The 15,811-nt window shown below is 46.4% G+C and overlaps 1 protein-coding gene across 1 annotated transcript; it reads right to left on the bottom strand.

Moving 5' to 3' along the window:
- Window positions 1–370: 370 nt before the first annotated feature.
- Window positions 371–15,602, bottom strand: LOC135396109 (uncharacterized). Its single transcript, XM_064627150.1, has 6 exons — window positions 15,396–15,602; window positions 14,654–14,745; window positions 8,548–8,718; window positions 7,512–7,643; window positions 6,393–6,489; window positions 371–3,602 (listed from the first exon to the last, which is right to left on the bottom strand). Exons 1-6 carry the CDS (start codon window positions 15,467–15,469, stop codon window positions 413–415), a joined length of 3,756 nt encoding a protein of 1,251 aa, XP_064483220.1. The 5' UTR covers window positions 15,470–15,602; the 3' UTR covers window positions 371–412.
- Window positions 15,603–15,811: the final 209 nt, after the last annotated feature.

Here is a 15,811-nt window from a genome sequence, read left to right as displayed (position 1 = left end):
CAGCCTACTCGTGGAATATCGTATGCATTTCAAGCTCGGCTGCAGCAGGGTGCCGTATACTGGTTTTCGAATGGAAGTTGGATGGTTTCAGAATGGGAATTCAAGCTGCACTACACCCAGCGTGTAAACAGCCTTGGCCAGGTGAGTTTTAGCCTGGGATAGCTTTTCCAGGCTGGTTCCCCAGTGGAACTATAGGCTGTTTTTGTTTTTTACTAGGTTTACGTGAAATCACTATATATGCAAGAGATTCCAGGTATTTTTGTGGTGCGTACAGCGCGGATACTTGACCATTGAAAGCACGCAAAATAAATGGGATAACCCGAACTTTTGCGGAAACAGGAAAATACTTTACACACCCAACTACGCTAACAACATTTAGCACTATTTATTCAGGTCATTTCTCCACGGAGTACTAAGACTCTGCCGTGTCGAAAGAGCAATAGGAACTGTCTGAGGCTCTATTTCCTTCCACGCCTTGATCCTCAGGATCTAACGTGGCTGCTGTAAAAATGACATCAACGTCCGAAGTAGATGACGACAAAAGTTTTTCCGTTGGAGTTCGGAACGATACCTCCCACTGTTCACTTGATGGATCATTCAAAGCAGAACCGTCGGCAACGCTGTCACAGCTCGGGCCGACTTCGGGAATAATTGTGCTGCCAATGGCATAGTACTTCCGAACACGTGTTGCCTGCAGATCATGACGTGATTGCCTGCCTCTTTCAACAATGACATTATACAAGGACTCTATGCAGTCAGCCTCCGAGTTTTTGTTCACTGGACCGCTGCGGCAGCTGAGCCTAGATACATGCGTTTGAAATCCGCTAGAGTGGCCGACGCCTGCATGTCGTGAATCCAATGTCGCTCCTCCACTGGCTGACTTTTGTGGGTCTCCGGCTTTGCTACTTCTGAGTGACGAAAAAGACTCCAGTTGTGCCAATGAAAAGGGACGCGCTTGTGTAACCGAACGCGAAACAGTGTCGCCTGCCAGTAGTTCCTGAAAGCTTTTGCTGCTTTGGTCGCTTGTATGCTGCTGAAGTGAACGTAACGGTAAGGAGCTGCTATTATGCGCATTACAACGCGGTGTTGACCGCTGCTTATCGCCCATTCCGTCGTCAGAAATACGTGAGTGGACAGCACGGGTGTCTCCCGATTGTACAGCTGTCCTCACTGTTCCATCAAATGTTTCGGTTCTCATAAGACGTGCACCAGCGAGTTGCAACTCATTGGTCGACTTGATGTCATCTCCTTGACCTAGGATACTGCGTAGGTGCGGATAGTTGACCTCGGTCCAGCAAATGTTTTCAGTTTCATGTTGAAACTTTGTCTCTTTTTTCCTCTCAGCTGTGCCCTGTACTTTGCGGTTTCCCTCTTGGCTCAATTGTGACGACTGCGCAGGTACGTCGTGAGGAGTAGGGTCTCTGTAATTACTAGGCATATTGTCACGGTTGAGACTGAATGAACCGTGTTCAGGGTGCCTCGGCAAGCGTCGCACAGTCTCATCCAGCGATGCAAGACGGCGAGTCAGCGTTGGTGCGAGACCTGATGTCGTGCAGCGATCAAGAATTTCCGCCGAATAAACAGCTGTTTGGATGGACGTTCTGCATGTCATTCGTCTCAGATGTTCCAGTTCAATAAATCGATGGAATGTACTGGATCCTGACGTTGACGTTGACGACGCCTGTTGCCATGCTAGTCGTGGGGAAGGAGCAGGTGAAGCCTTCGTACAGTCCAGCATATTTTTGCCAGTCTCATGTTCAACACTAAGTGAGGACTTGGCACTCCGGACACATCGTTTCGAGCTCTTTACTGAAATAGGCTCACTGTTATAAGGTAGGTCACCTTCTTCTAGGCACTTCTTTTTCTGGACCCATGGTCGCTTTGTTTCGTCAATCGGCGGATAAAGCACAGAGTCAATTAGTTCCGCTCCAGACTGACGATGTAAGTTCAGCAAATTTTGAGCTGATACAGATGATCTCAACGTTGTCGAAGGCTTCCGCGCCCTTCTGGACCGCATGTAGAGCTGTCCTAGTTGGGCAACGCTATCTAGGACACCAGGTTTTCCGTTGTGGCCGTCAGGGCATGTCTCTGACACATCTTGACGAAAAGGTCCTGGAGAGATGTCGACGTCAGCAGAAATGTCTCTTCCATTTCTGCTTACGGCTTCTAGGCTGTCATGTCGCTGTATCTCGTTTTCCTGACTTCCCTCAAGAGGTGTTGTGTTTGTCGGTGTCTTGCTGCCTTGCTCATTTTGTTTCGGCACATCCCTCACTGTACCGATGGTACAGGCCGGTGTTTGTCTTCTAGTTTTAGGACGAGGTAAAGCCCGTACAGATTTATAGGCCACATGCGTTTGTGTTGGTTGCGTAGCACTTTTCCCAAGTTTCAGTGCGGTGCTCTCCAAAACCCTGTCCTGGGGTCCCTTGCCACTACGCAAGGTATGTGTCGCTTCGTAAGGCTTCGACTTGCCTGCTGAAGCACCTCGCACGCTGTAGCTCGGGTTCGGTCGACTTTCAGTTCTTGTTCCGTGTTCCAGATAGCATGGAGAACCTCTTTTCCCATCAAATGACATCAGAACTGACAGCCAATTTGACCGTAAGTCTTCGCTCGTTGAAGCATTTATAGTGCTGAGTTCTTTTTGTAGCGTCATCTCATTTTGGGGCATTGACTGAAGCGGTGCAAGACAGGCATTCGTACTTATAGTTCGGTCAACTATTGGATGTTCGCCCTTCACCATGGCATTCTCTGTCACTAGGGAACTCGCGGGCTGCATTCGGGAGAAAGCAGGCTCCGACATTGAAGTACTGCTCGAACTAGTCTTCATGCTTTGCGGACGGGGTGACTCACAAATTCCCGTATGAAGTCCTGAAGTGTCACTTGCCTGGCGACTTGATGGCATATGCTTTGCTACTGTAATTATGACTTCTTCGTCAGTATTGAGCATGTCACGCAAAATTTGCGCTCCGCTAGAGAGAAGTCGATCAGACCGCGCTTGTTGGCTTTGCGTTATGACATTCTTGCTTCGCAGTGACCTAGATTGTTCGCTTGGTTCTGTTGTGACGCTCTCTGTAATTGAACTCCTTCCAGGATGGGTTCTGTTCATGGTAACACTGTAACTTTCTTCAGTGTAACGCAAGCTATCACTATGGTCCCCAGAGCTGCCCTCCGGCCGCAGTGCATTGTTCATGGGAGCTCGCCTGTACTCCCTGAACAACAATGTAGTCCCCAGTTCTGTTGATTGTTCTGTCACAGTTGCGTACCCTTTGAACAGACATGTAGCCGCTGTAGTAGTCTGATTTGTACGATTTTCTTCGATGGGTGGATAGAAGGATGTGGGTGGTATCTTCCCTTCCCGTAAAGCGTTACGATATTCTCTGCATTGAATAAAGCTCTGTAGAAAACGACGGTTTATCTTGGTGTTGGGTTTTGGCCGTTGGTCTGCAGAAGAAGTGGGGGTCGTCTGCTTGGGGCCGAACCTGGATTCGCCAATCGTTCCTACAGTTTTGGTAGTAGATACTTTCTCAGTGGAATCACCAGAAGCATCGTCACTTGAGGAAGCTAGAGGAAGCGTGGCTGACGCCGTGCGTCTTGACTTTGCGAGCCTATGTAGAAGATGTGCAGGGAGGATGATTAACAACTTTAGAAAACGCTTACGGCAACTGACCAAAATAATAACTAATGTCAAACGTTTCTGCACTTGAAATAAGTGACAAATCAAAAACGACGGTATTGGGTGTCCTAATGGTTTCACTGCTACCATTGAAAATCGCCACTAACAACCAGTTAAAACCCATAAAAAAACCCTGATCCGATGCGTGCGTTGCTTTCTCCTTGGGCATAAGCTGGTGAAACAGTTATTGAGGTGGCACCTTCATCAAAAATGGTTCGCACCTAATTAAGTTACATCCCGCCCAGGAGTGCAACGTAACGCGGGGTAGGTAACATTGATTAAGGGCTATGTGCTCCCATCGCGTCGTTATTGTTTTTTTTTTTTCTTTTCGCTGATCAAAAGTGCCACCGAGTGGAGCCAGGTGTGGAGCCAGACGGCAGTGGCGCGTACTGCTAGCAAATAGCATGTTCTCAACGGGGTGATAACTCGGCACTATGCACGCGTTGAAGGGGTCCCGTGGTACGAGATCGAATGCACTCCTGCGACGGACTTTTCGGTGTAGGACATCTCAGTGGGGACATCTCGGTGCACGGACGTCTCGGTGTACGGACGTCTTGGTGTAGCGATAACTCGGTGTACGGACGTCTCGGTGTACGAACCACGACCTACTAGATTATAACGACCATGTCATAATCGACAACCCCTATGAGGAATCCTGTCGACATGATCTGGTAGGGGCGCTACTCATCGGCCCACGATATCTACAGCATGATTGGACAACGGAAATTTGAAATCTGAACGCTCAGAAGCGGACCTACGACTACCGTAGCAGACGACAGCAACAGCTCCTATGAAAACGCGTAGAATGATGATGACAATCAACTTTAGAAAGAAGCATCTCCCGTGGAACATCCATCACTTGTACAAAAATACTAAGGTAAGCTGAAGTACAAAGTATTGCAGAAATTGAGGAAGCAATAACCGGGCCGATGAGTAGCGCTATCGCTAGCTTCCAAATGCGGCGCTGGGAAGGGGTGCCTATGACGTGGTCGTTATAATCTAGTAGGTAGTGCTACGGGCATCTCGGTGTATGCGCATCTTGGTGCACAAACGTGGCGGAGCACGGATATTTGGGACGTTTTTCGGTGCCCTGACTTGCGAGACCTTTCACGTGACTTACGAGGAGCACTTTATGAGATATTGATCTAAGACATTAATCTAACGACATGTTTGTGAGACTACATACCTCACTCTGTAGGCTGAAAAGCAAAAGGCTGAATAGTAGGAAGACCGAACTATCGAAAGGCAGAAGCCACAAAGAAATGAAAAGTACATTCGAAAAGTTACAATGCTACATAAGGTAGTTCCACAACTTTGAGCTCAGGACATGTATTGGGAATTAATGTTCTAAATGTCTTTTATGCCATTTAAAATAACTAAGTACAACGAATGTACAACATAAACAGAGCGAGTGTTTGGGCTGGTTGGTACATGTTTCAATTAAAAAGAATTAAAAACCCCCAGTGCTGGGTAGGACAAGGACAGAGAATAAAAACGACCGATCAGTGCCGGTCCTTGTCATTTTTATTCTCTGTCCTTGTCCTACCCAGCACTGGGGGTTTTTAATTCCTTTTAATTGTACAACATTAGTACATCAAAATGTCCGCGCACCGCCGAGATGTCCTGCACCGAAATTTCCTACAAGTTACGTTATCTACATTAAAAATACGCTTACCGCTATTTAACGCACGTTCTATACAATCCACTGCACAGCTCAAAGCAACAGCGAAAGACTACTGTATATTTTGAGTTTTTTTGCCGCGGGTTGCAGTATAGAACTAGCGTTCTTGCACAGAAACAATAATCAACAATGATCTGTGGCGCAAGAGCCCTCAGCGCCTTGAGAAACCACGTAAGAGGACGTGTTACGTTGACGTGCTCTCGTGACGCGTGGGGACTGCTGGAAGCGCCGATCGGGTGTGTCGCACTTACGGCTGCCGGCTATACTACTCCTGCGTCACATAATGCTACCTACGCTACATCTTTTTCATTGAGTGCGCGAAAATATTGGGTCGGATACAAGGTCACATACAGGTTGGGTTACCGGAAGCAGAATCGGAAAACTTTCAATGCCCATCACCAATCATTCACATCTCATCAGTCCTCAGACTGACTTAATGGCGAAATACATGTAGACAATGCGAATGATTCATGCAGAGGGGTTCCAGCGGGGGACTCATAAGCTTCTCCAGGTACTAAAATAATCATATCCACTCCAATCCGGACGAAATCGCAACGCGCAACTAACTGCTGGCTGCTAGAGGCTGCTGGAGCTAACTAGAGTTTGTGCCGAAGTTGTGCCACTCTGATGTCAGAGACTGCGCTGAGACCTTTACTGGAAACCGAATTGTCTGAAAACTGTAACGTAGACGAAATATTGAATTTCTTTGGCACCGTAAACAAGCGGAAACGTTATTATTTTCGGTAACCAACCCACATGCTATGTCTTACACACGTGTGTTTTCGCTAATAATAATTAAAAAAAAGGAATGCATGCAGTCACCGACTATACCTTCAGGGTTGCGACCGGCCTTAAGGGTTGCACGAAGGAATCCCCAACATTTCCGTCCCTCCTGCATCTTTATTCGCGTGTTCACATGTGCTCTTCATAGCCTAAGCTATTTGCGAAGTAGAGCCAAACATTTAAGTTTCATTACCATTTTGTGCTCTACATGACACCGTACACATCCCACATAACTTCCCACCGTATGAAGTGGCACACCTGTGAAAAGTGTAGATGCCGCCGAGAACTAGCAGAGTGATAACCAGTAGAAAACTTGGTGTTGCTGCGAGGACGATTCCTGCCACCGAAAAGCCGGCTGTAAGAGAAGGTTATCTACTGTTAGCAATGGTTAAAAAAGTGTTGTTTGAGTTGTTTTTGAGTCACTCACAGTAACACTAAAATTTTCTAGGATGTCAATTACTGAAGTTTCCCTTGCTGAGGTACTCGAATACAGGCATTGTTCTATGTGGGACTATTGAGCTCCTGGAAGGTAAAGATTCATTCTTTTTTTTTCCTTATTTTGTTCATTGCGCATCTTCGGAGACGCGTCTTTCCTGCACCCCTAATGTGCAAGGGTGAAAGAGCACACTATCGTCTCTTGCGTCCTGGAAAAAGGTTAAAAGAAACAGAAAATGCAACCCAAGATAAGGGCAGTTCGGAAAGCGTCACCCGCTACATTTCTTTTTGTTTTGTTTCCGCAAGTTCGAGCTCATCTTCGACGCATGAGTCAGCACTGTGCTCCTTCACCCTTATTCACCCTTATATTGCGTGTGAAGGAAAGACGCGTCTCCGAAGATGCGCAATGAATAAAATAAAGAAAAAATGGTGTTCTTTCATGAATTCTTCGCGGGCTATCTATTGAACGAATTTTTGTTCTGAAAACGGTAACGGTATCAGGTGACCGAAGGGACCAGATGTTCTCATTGGGACGACCTTGTAGCTTTTATAATTAAAAAATAATTAACGATTTTTAGGTAATTAGTCACTCGAAGTTTGAGCAACAGATGGCCGAGAACGTCCGCCGGCCCAGAGATCATAGAAGTGAAAACAGGATGTCAATAACCCTTAGTTGTTTTTTTTTTTACGAAAGATCTCTACCGAAAAAAAAAAAAAAAAAGACACCCTGCAAGTACAGACAGGTAAGCGATTCTAGTTGGAGGGAAGGGATATTTACTGGTAAACGTTGGTTGCCTCAACAACACGCTTTTGCGTCCCTCCCTGCTTGTTTCATGCTTCCCTTCCTTTCATGGATTCTGCCGGATAGTTCACTGAGAACATTGACCAAGGGCACGGAATGTGCATACGTGTCCACTGCTACCAGTAGAGCAAAGGATGTACCTGGCTGACAGTTATGATCTGAAGATAGAACGTTGGGTGGCGGGCAGTAGCAAAGGAAGTCGACGCATTTCACGTTTGGGTTGTTGAATCCACACTCCCGGTTATTGCGGCAAGATTCGTACATGGCTTTGGCTGCGAAAACGTGCAACATACATTGAGTAGCGTTTCCATCGCTTACTGATTCTATTAGACAGACATTCAGACAACAGACATTCAGACATTGAATAGGCATTCAGGATAACCATGCTAATAGTAACATGTCCATCACTTACTGAATCTTTCGTCAACAAACTTCTGTGCGATTAGTATAGCTGTCGGTTTGACTTCATTCAGAATGTGAAATTTCTTTACAAGAACAATAAAACAATTGGTATTACTTATAAATTCCAGTGAACCCAGGTTACGTTCTTGGCGGAGATTGGTACATTGTTTGCGTTTTGGAATATAAACGGCATTGTTTTACTCTGCAATCGGGACATGATGGATGAAGATCAATCTTACGTTAGTCGGGATCTCTCAGTAAGACGAGGTCGCCGATTCGTAAATTGCAGAGGCTGAACGCATCATTAGACAACACAGCTTTTAGCACCAGTCAGTAGCGTCTGTCAATGAGAACTTCCAAATTCTTCTATCAGTAAGAATCATTTTACTCTACCTCTCGAAGCTGGTAGCAGAGAGAAGCGCGAAATTTCATGTATGAAATTAATAGAGACGTAATTTCGTTTGAAACGCTTTCTGTAGTCGTGGGCATGAGTGTGCCAAAGAATATGTGAGTGTAAAAAATGCGTCGTTGGCGTTCACAGTACTAAACACAATTGACGGCATCAAATATGCGGGAGTTGGGGCCATTTCCATCGAACGTTCAAAGTCTCGTAGACCTATGTTGAGCACGACAGTTTATCTCAGTTTTCCGTTGTCTACTCTGGTAAGCACACGAACGTTACACACATTCAGTGAAACCTTGCCATGAGGGTCAAGGGCATGTTTAAGAATTTAAGGTGGAACATATGTCACTTGCTGTAACACCAATACTCACGTCGGACGCATTTGATAATGCCACTGTCGTTAACTTCAATGGGCGTCCTCCGTGAACATAAGCACTCTGATCCACTTTCCTTTGGAAGGCACTGGAGACCACGGCTAGAACGGCACTGGTCATCTCTGGTGCAACTTTTGCCGAAGCCAAGCTTCACTCCCTCAGCCGCTGCTGGAAGTCGGATAAGAAATTGTTTATTAACAGAAACAATACATTTCAAACATGAATTATTTGTTCCTCCATCACAACACAATTATTAACTGGTTGAAAATGGTTAAAAATTGGGCTGTTCGGTATTTCATACTTTAAAAGCGATAAAAAACCTCGTGCCGGGAGACAAATAACAAATCAAAGGACGACACAACACACAGCACAGAAAGTGTGCTGTGTGTTGTGTCGTCCTTTTATTTGTTTCCCGGCACGGGGTTTTTTATCGCTTTTAAAGTATTAACTGGTTGCGCGGCTTCAAAATTTCAAATCAACAGTGACGTTTGATGCGATACACGAAGCGTATTTGGGATACCGTATCTGTTTGCTCACACAGTATATCAGTGATCAAAAGGAATAATAAACAACGTGCGCGGTTTAGTAGGTTTGGTTTAGTAGGTTTGGTTTAGTAGGTTTGGTTTTTGGTTAGGTAGGTTCAGTAGGTTTAGGGGCGAGGGACAAACGTAACTGTGTGGACCATGTGAGCTTTACGAGTTTGTCAGTTTCATTGCACTTGCATAGCATATTTCATAAAATTGGACAGCAGGTTACTGAGTTTGCAGAGTCTTATCGTTCTTCAATGTTACAGTTGACCTGTAGCACTTCAGTCGTGAGGACGGCAGTAAGAGTAAGACATCATTGCAAGTGCTGAGAGTTGTCGGTTGCATACGCTGTGAAACAGTTTGAGCATCGTACAAATGTTTTTCTTTTTTTGCTCGTTTACTAGTACGTGTATATCTAACCCATACTAAGTGAATGGCGTTTTCCCATGACTCATAAGGACCGACACCTTATCGAGCAGGTGAGGTACTCGGATTCGTGTTTCTGGGTCGTGTTTAAGTGCACAAGACATAACGACACAGAACAATGAAGTAGATTAATGGTAGCTTTTCGCGACGAGAACGACCTGACCCATTCGAGGCGCTGCGGTACCTTCCAAGAGTGTGGATGGCTCGTTAAATCTGCATAGCGTTTGAACCCAATTGAAATTGGCCGACGGCCGACTCTCGGCAGAAAGTCGGAGACCAGTTGGCAGCCAAGTCGGCTAACCAGTCATGTTCTAACGTCTGGCCAACGTTAACTGCCAACTACATCGGCGAGGACCTGGCCAATGACGTTGGGCCAACAGCCCGTGCCGACGGGATGCCACCGTAGCTTGCCGTCAGTCGGTTACCGAACTCATCTTCACGCAGTACCAAGGTAAGTGGCCAATGATGTCTCTTTATGACGATCTCAATCAGTTCCCGGGGAATGCACATATTACCTAAGATTGAGACAGTCACGTAGACTCTGTTGTATCATTGAAACTGTCACAGAAGAGCCATATATACGCCACATGAAAAAAGAGAAAGGGTCCTCTAACGTCCTCTATATGTTGCATTGTGATAGGCAGAGCGAGGTTTGGCAAGCCGTCGGCCAGGGCAAGTATGTAGCAAGAAACGAGCTCGTTGGCCAAGCACTATAACCAAGCACGGCTCGGTTGGCCAGCCAAGCTCTTGCCAAGCTTGGTCCAATCTCGGTATGTTGCCTCGGGGAGAGGGAACACGGAATGGTGTAGCACTGCATAAGTTCAACTTTCGATTGGCCAAGTGATTGTCTCAAACCCTAAAGCAGTAAGAAACAGAGACATTATCTTCATGGTGAGCTAATACGACAAGCAATTCCTCATTTCAGTGTTGTTTGTGTACGCATCATATTAAACTAGACACCTCACCCTTCATTTTGACTCACACGCGAGCAGGACTCTCGAATTTGTGGAAGCTCGCAAGACAAGCCTATGTATAGTATCTGCTGTTCTTCCTCAGGAAAGAAATGCAATTTGTTTTCTTTATACTGACCTGTTTGATTCTAGTGATCTCGGACATATTGCGAGCTCTTACGATTCTCCCCTACGCTGTTACACTACCCCACGAGAGAATTGAGTGAGTTCGGTCATGCATTTTTTTGCAACGGGCCGTTGTTGGCCCATGCACAGGTGTTGTTTCATGGGCCATTCAAGGGCCCACGTTTCAGTACCCAACTTGGTCAATCAATCAGTACCCAAGCTTGGTTCCTTATTGGCCAGACATCGGCCCTACATCTGTCAGGTCGGCACTGTACATTGGCCCGAGCTTGTGCCGGCTAAGTCGGCCCGAGTGAGGCCATTGTCAATCCCCAACTTTGGCACAAGCTTTTTTTGCAAGCTGGGCCCGACAACTTTTAGGTTGGAAGCAGACGTCGGCCCAGTGTTTCGCCAATATTGCTTTTCCCGCTGCACTGTTAGAAAAAAAGGTATTAATAAGGTATAATAATGTGCTCTTATACCTCTTGTATACCTTCTGCTTCACATATATACCTTTGGAGGGTATAGAAGAGGTACACATTTCCTATTTATACCTCCAACCCTTCTCAAGGGTATGAAAAAGGTATAAAGGAGGGCTAATGTACCATATTTATACCTCATCACCATGCGTTCATATCCAGTACCAGCAATAGATCACCAGGCTATGCCTTTCACGGATACGATGAGGCTGCTTATATACCTTCTGTTTCTTTATACCTTTATGGTTTTTTATACCTTTACTTCCGCAACGTGCTGTATCACACCATTATTTTTTCTTGAGAGGGTATCAGCTAAGTTAAACGGATATTTAACTAAGAAACATACACATCAGTACAGTACTATCTAAATCCACATGGTTAGTTTATGGCTGCATAAAATCTTCATTGCTGGAATGTTGAATCTAGATGTCCTCACCCTTAGGGTTGCGTACCAGACGAAAGCTGCTCCACAGTTTGTCAAGTCGCAACCAGTATATCAGTATATGTTGCTCTGTAAATGTCTATCTCACGATACATCGTGATACATAGGTAGCTCTCCTGCTTGATGACAATACGCACATCGTGATACACACTTGATGACTGCGCAGAGCGTCTTGCTCCTTGAAAATTTTCTTTAGATTTCAACTCCACTTTTTTTTTTAGATGCCGAGTAATGTGCACGAGGTTTTCGTCCTACTTCACAACCATATGCGTTTGCGTGTGTTTGTAGCACGTGTGTGTGTGTGGGTATGTCAAAACTTTTCTTCCCTCCAAAGGTGATTTTTCTAGTTCCTTCCTCTAAAAATACCTATGCCTAGGTGCGATGTAACACCATGATGGTACTCCTGCAGACCTTCACAGGGGTATAGAGCTATACCCCTAAAGGTATGGCATATAGCCCTTTGTTGAGGACTATTTTTTATACCTGTAACCGAGGTATAAAATAATACCTAAGAAGGGCTAAGTTATTGAGCAGGCGATCTATACCTCTAAAGGTATAGATTTTTCTCTGAGTGTGGGAAGCAGCGTTGTCATGCAAAATTTCTCACTGGGCCGTGATAGGGCCATATATGGGTCAGCGTTGGCCAGGTTGGCCAGAAAGGTTGGCCCTATATTGGTGGCCAATGGATGGCCAGTCTCAGGCCAATGTCAATCCCCAAGCTCGGCCCAACCATGTTGTCTTAGCTTGGGCCAAGGTTGGCTTAGTTGGCTAACTCCTCTCACCCGACCATGGGCCAAGCACGGTTTTTCACTTGGGAAGAGATTGTGGAAAAATAGTCCGTTGTTGATGCGTTCCGCATGATGGAAAGTCGTTCTGAGGCTAGAACACGGAAGCACGTGCACAACAAAGCATCAGGTTGCCTTGAAACCAGGGTGTCGAACCGAACCCGAACCGAAAACCGTACCCGAAGCGTTATTTTTGCTGGAACAGAACCCGAACCGAAATTTTCATGACACTATTAAACCCGAACCGGAGCAGAACCGTTAACAACAATTGCGGTAACCGGTTCGCAAGGAAACGGTTCGGACATAAAAGTCAGCATAAGAGCTCAAACGCCTCTCAATCCCCGAACGAGGGCACACTGGTCTCCATATCACGGATTTCGCAAATTTTCACCTTGCAGTCAAACGAGGACGAAAAGCAAGTGTGCTTCCAGCGACTTTTTTAACACGTTGAAGCGCAGTTGTCCATGTGAGCGCCACGGCTAGCGCCCCACGCACGCGCTGCCATGTCAGGCGCCACGCCACGCGGAGGCTCGTCAAACGCTGGGTTTCCAAGTAGACGACGCGACCGTCCTCTGCTAGCAACTGCTGCATTTTCTTAAAGGTAAGTGGCCTTCCGTCGTTCACAGAAGGAAACAGGAATGGAGTTGGCCAGCTGTATATTTGTGTCCTATGACGAATGTGTGATTAAGCGAGCGCCCAGCATTTCCCTTTACACGTCAGCAGTAAAAGTTAAACATGTCAGAAGCATGAGAAGTGGCGAAGGAGCGTACACAGAACGGTGTCAGTATGATTGGTGGTGGTTTCAAAAACAAGTTTAGTCCTTCTCAATGGTAGAGCAATTGTGTCGTGACACAATCGCGTGCTCACGTGACACGCTGCTGTGAGCACGGACAGAGGAAGGCTGGCTTAACTTATTTTCGACATGCTTCAGTACGGTTTCAGACCGATTCACACTGCGAATGCAGTGCACCGGCTCAGTACTGTAGTCCATGCAAAATGCTGTGTATCTTATTTGGCTTCCTTTAGGTGTATCTTGCTGGCACTGTGCGTTTGAAGAAAAAAAAGCGATTTTGGGAGCAGACAGTAGCAAGACTACACGCTTGTACATCTGCGTGGACGTTATTTGGAAGTCGTCCATTTCATCCATTTCTCCGTTATCTCGCTAAAGGAAGTACATGGCCACTAAAAGCGTCAATGCAGACAACAGCAGTAACATATTCGCCACGCATTTCCTGACGAAAGCAGTTTTATGCGAGATATAAAAGGGAAGCGTTGAACCGTTTCGCGAACCGGTTCGGCGCTGCGAACCGGTTCGATTGTTGGCGTGGCCGAAACGGAAGTGAACTGGAAGGATATCCCAGCAACGCGAACCCGGACCGATACCGTATTTTTTGCGGTTCGACACCCTGATATAAATCATATAATGAACCGCAGTCAACAAGAAACAGCTCGCAATGTTCGTAGCAGACGGTTTTTTTCTACCAACGAATGAGGGGGCTCTCTTCCACAAACGTCACACTAAAGGGGGTGTGGTCTGCAGTTGGAGCGCTCCGACCTGTCACCGCGGCAGCAATTTTCCAAATGAATTGCGCCGGGGTGAAACAACTTTTGAACCGATCCCGTTCCGATTTTTGGCGCGGCCGAACCGGAAGTGAACCGGAACGAAATCCAAGCAACGCGAACCCGATCTGAACCCGCACTTTTTGCGGTTCGACCCACTGCATAAAATATTGAATATAGAAATACGGCAGGCATCGAAAAAGCCAATCCGACGGGGTCTTCCTCCGTGCGATACATATTGCACTCAACCCAGAATTAGCTTTACCTTTTCGAAGGACAAAAAACGAAAAGGTCCTTGTGTCGAACTCAGGATCGCGAAAAAGCTCGCGAAATATGCGATGATGTGCAACAAACACTTCCTCAACGAACATTTTAGGACATCCCTGAAAGCGATGTCGAGTACCGCAGAGGACACGCCATAGTCTCACAGGCTTTGTAGCTGAGAACGTAATAACGCCTGAAGCCCGCGCAGATCCACACTGTTGACGGTTTCCCCTAAACGCCGCGTGGTGGCGGTATGATAGGTTCTCGTCGCGAATAGTGAGTTTTCCCTCTGATTTTCAGCTACGTTTTCACAATGCTCAATAACTGATGGTTTCGGTGTCACGTTGCTTCAACAGATGTACCTCAACTACGACCTATGCAGCACGGACTCCAATTACACAAATTACACGGCAGTGTTCGTCCTCACCATTTTATCCATTCCAGCTTGACGACATAGGAGGATAGGCCCCAGCGATCCACATGAACAAGGCTTCGATCTGTGCAAACGCTCTGTCCTTTCCTGTTACGCTTCACTTATACTACTCACCTACTGATTCTTGTACTTCGAACTTCGCAACCTCAGCTTCAATGGCATCTCGTTGTGCTCTTACATTGTTTTCTCGGTGGTGTTGTGATCGCCTTCAGGAGCACAATAGAAGTGGAATGTAGTTGAGCCGAAAAATCCATGTGACATCTCAGGTATATTCACGCCCAGTGGCGTAGCCACGGGGGGGGGGGGGGGGGGGGGGCTAGGGGACAGACCCACACAAATCGTGCAAATCCGAGAACATAATAGATGTGGGGGGGACCAGTGTGACGATCGCGAAAGTTCTTGCAGTTCATGGCGTCTATCTAAGAAGCACTCTTGAATGGTTCTCAAAGTATGAGCTTTTACTTCCAATCTCGTGACACCACCTCATTGGTCATGACAGCCTATACATGTAATCGTACTGTGAACGTCTAAATCAACTATTTTCGTTCCTTTTTTTAATCCTCAGTTTGCAGTGTGCACAAGTATGTGTGTGTTGTCGACACAGGATCAGCGGGGGGGGGGCGAGTTTTCGTATCGAGCCCCCCTACCTTCGAGGTCTGGCTACGCCACTGATTCACGCAATAAACGTGTAGCAAAACAGCATTGTTTTGCTACCCTTGTGCATTGGGCACACATTGCGGTAACAGCCAACGCAGCTAAACTTCACATCAATGAGTGTCCCTGAGCTCTACACTTATGCAAACGCTGAACTGGATCTTTGATATAGAGCTGAATAATTAGGCGTGCCGCTAGTTACCTTGCTGTGGAACTGTTGCCGCTGCTAGCAAGGTCAATGGTGAAAAGAATGGCGGCGATCTGGAACACCCGCATGCTTGGCCCGTAGACACTCTTGGACTTTCTTTGTTCGTCTTCTTCCTCACACAGGCAGTGGCCGTGCACCACCCGTCACCTTCTTCTCCCTCACATATCTGGCCTCGATCAACCAAGTGAGGTAGGCTTTGAGCTTTGCACACAGTAGATACGATACCTCTTCTCATTCTGTCAACGTATGGTGAGCTAGTCAAGTCATAGTCAAGCCGTACAACTAGGGCTTAGGGTTCTCGAACACACACACACACAAAAATGAAAGAAAAAGAAACGCGAAACATATACACCGGTAAAATTTAAAGCGCTGCGGGTTGATCCGAAAAACTAGGCTATTGAGAGTTCCAA

The sequence above is a fragment of the Ornithodoros turicata genome, chromosome 5 (assembly GCF_037126465.1).
Source record: "Ornithodoros turicata isolate Travis chromosome 5, ASM3712646v1, whole genome shotgun sequence".
Taxonomy (NCBI): domain Eukaryota; kingdom Metazoa; phylum Arthropoda; class Arachnida; order Ixodida; family Argasidae; genus Ornithodoros; species Ornithodoros turicata.
This window is presented reverse-complemented; position numbering and strand designations above follow the sequence as displayed.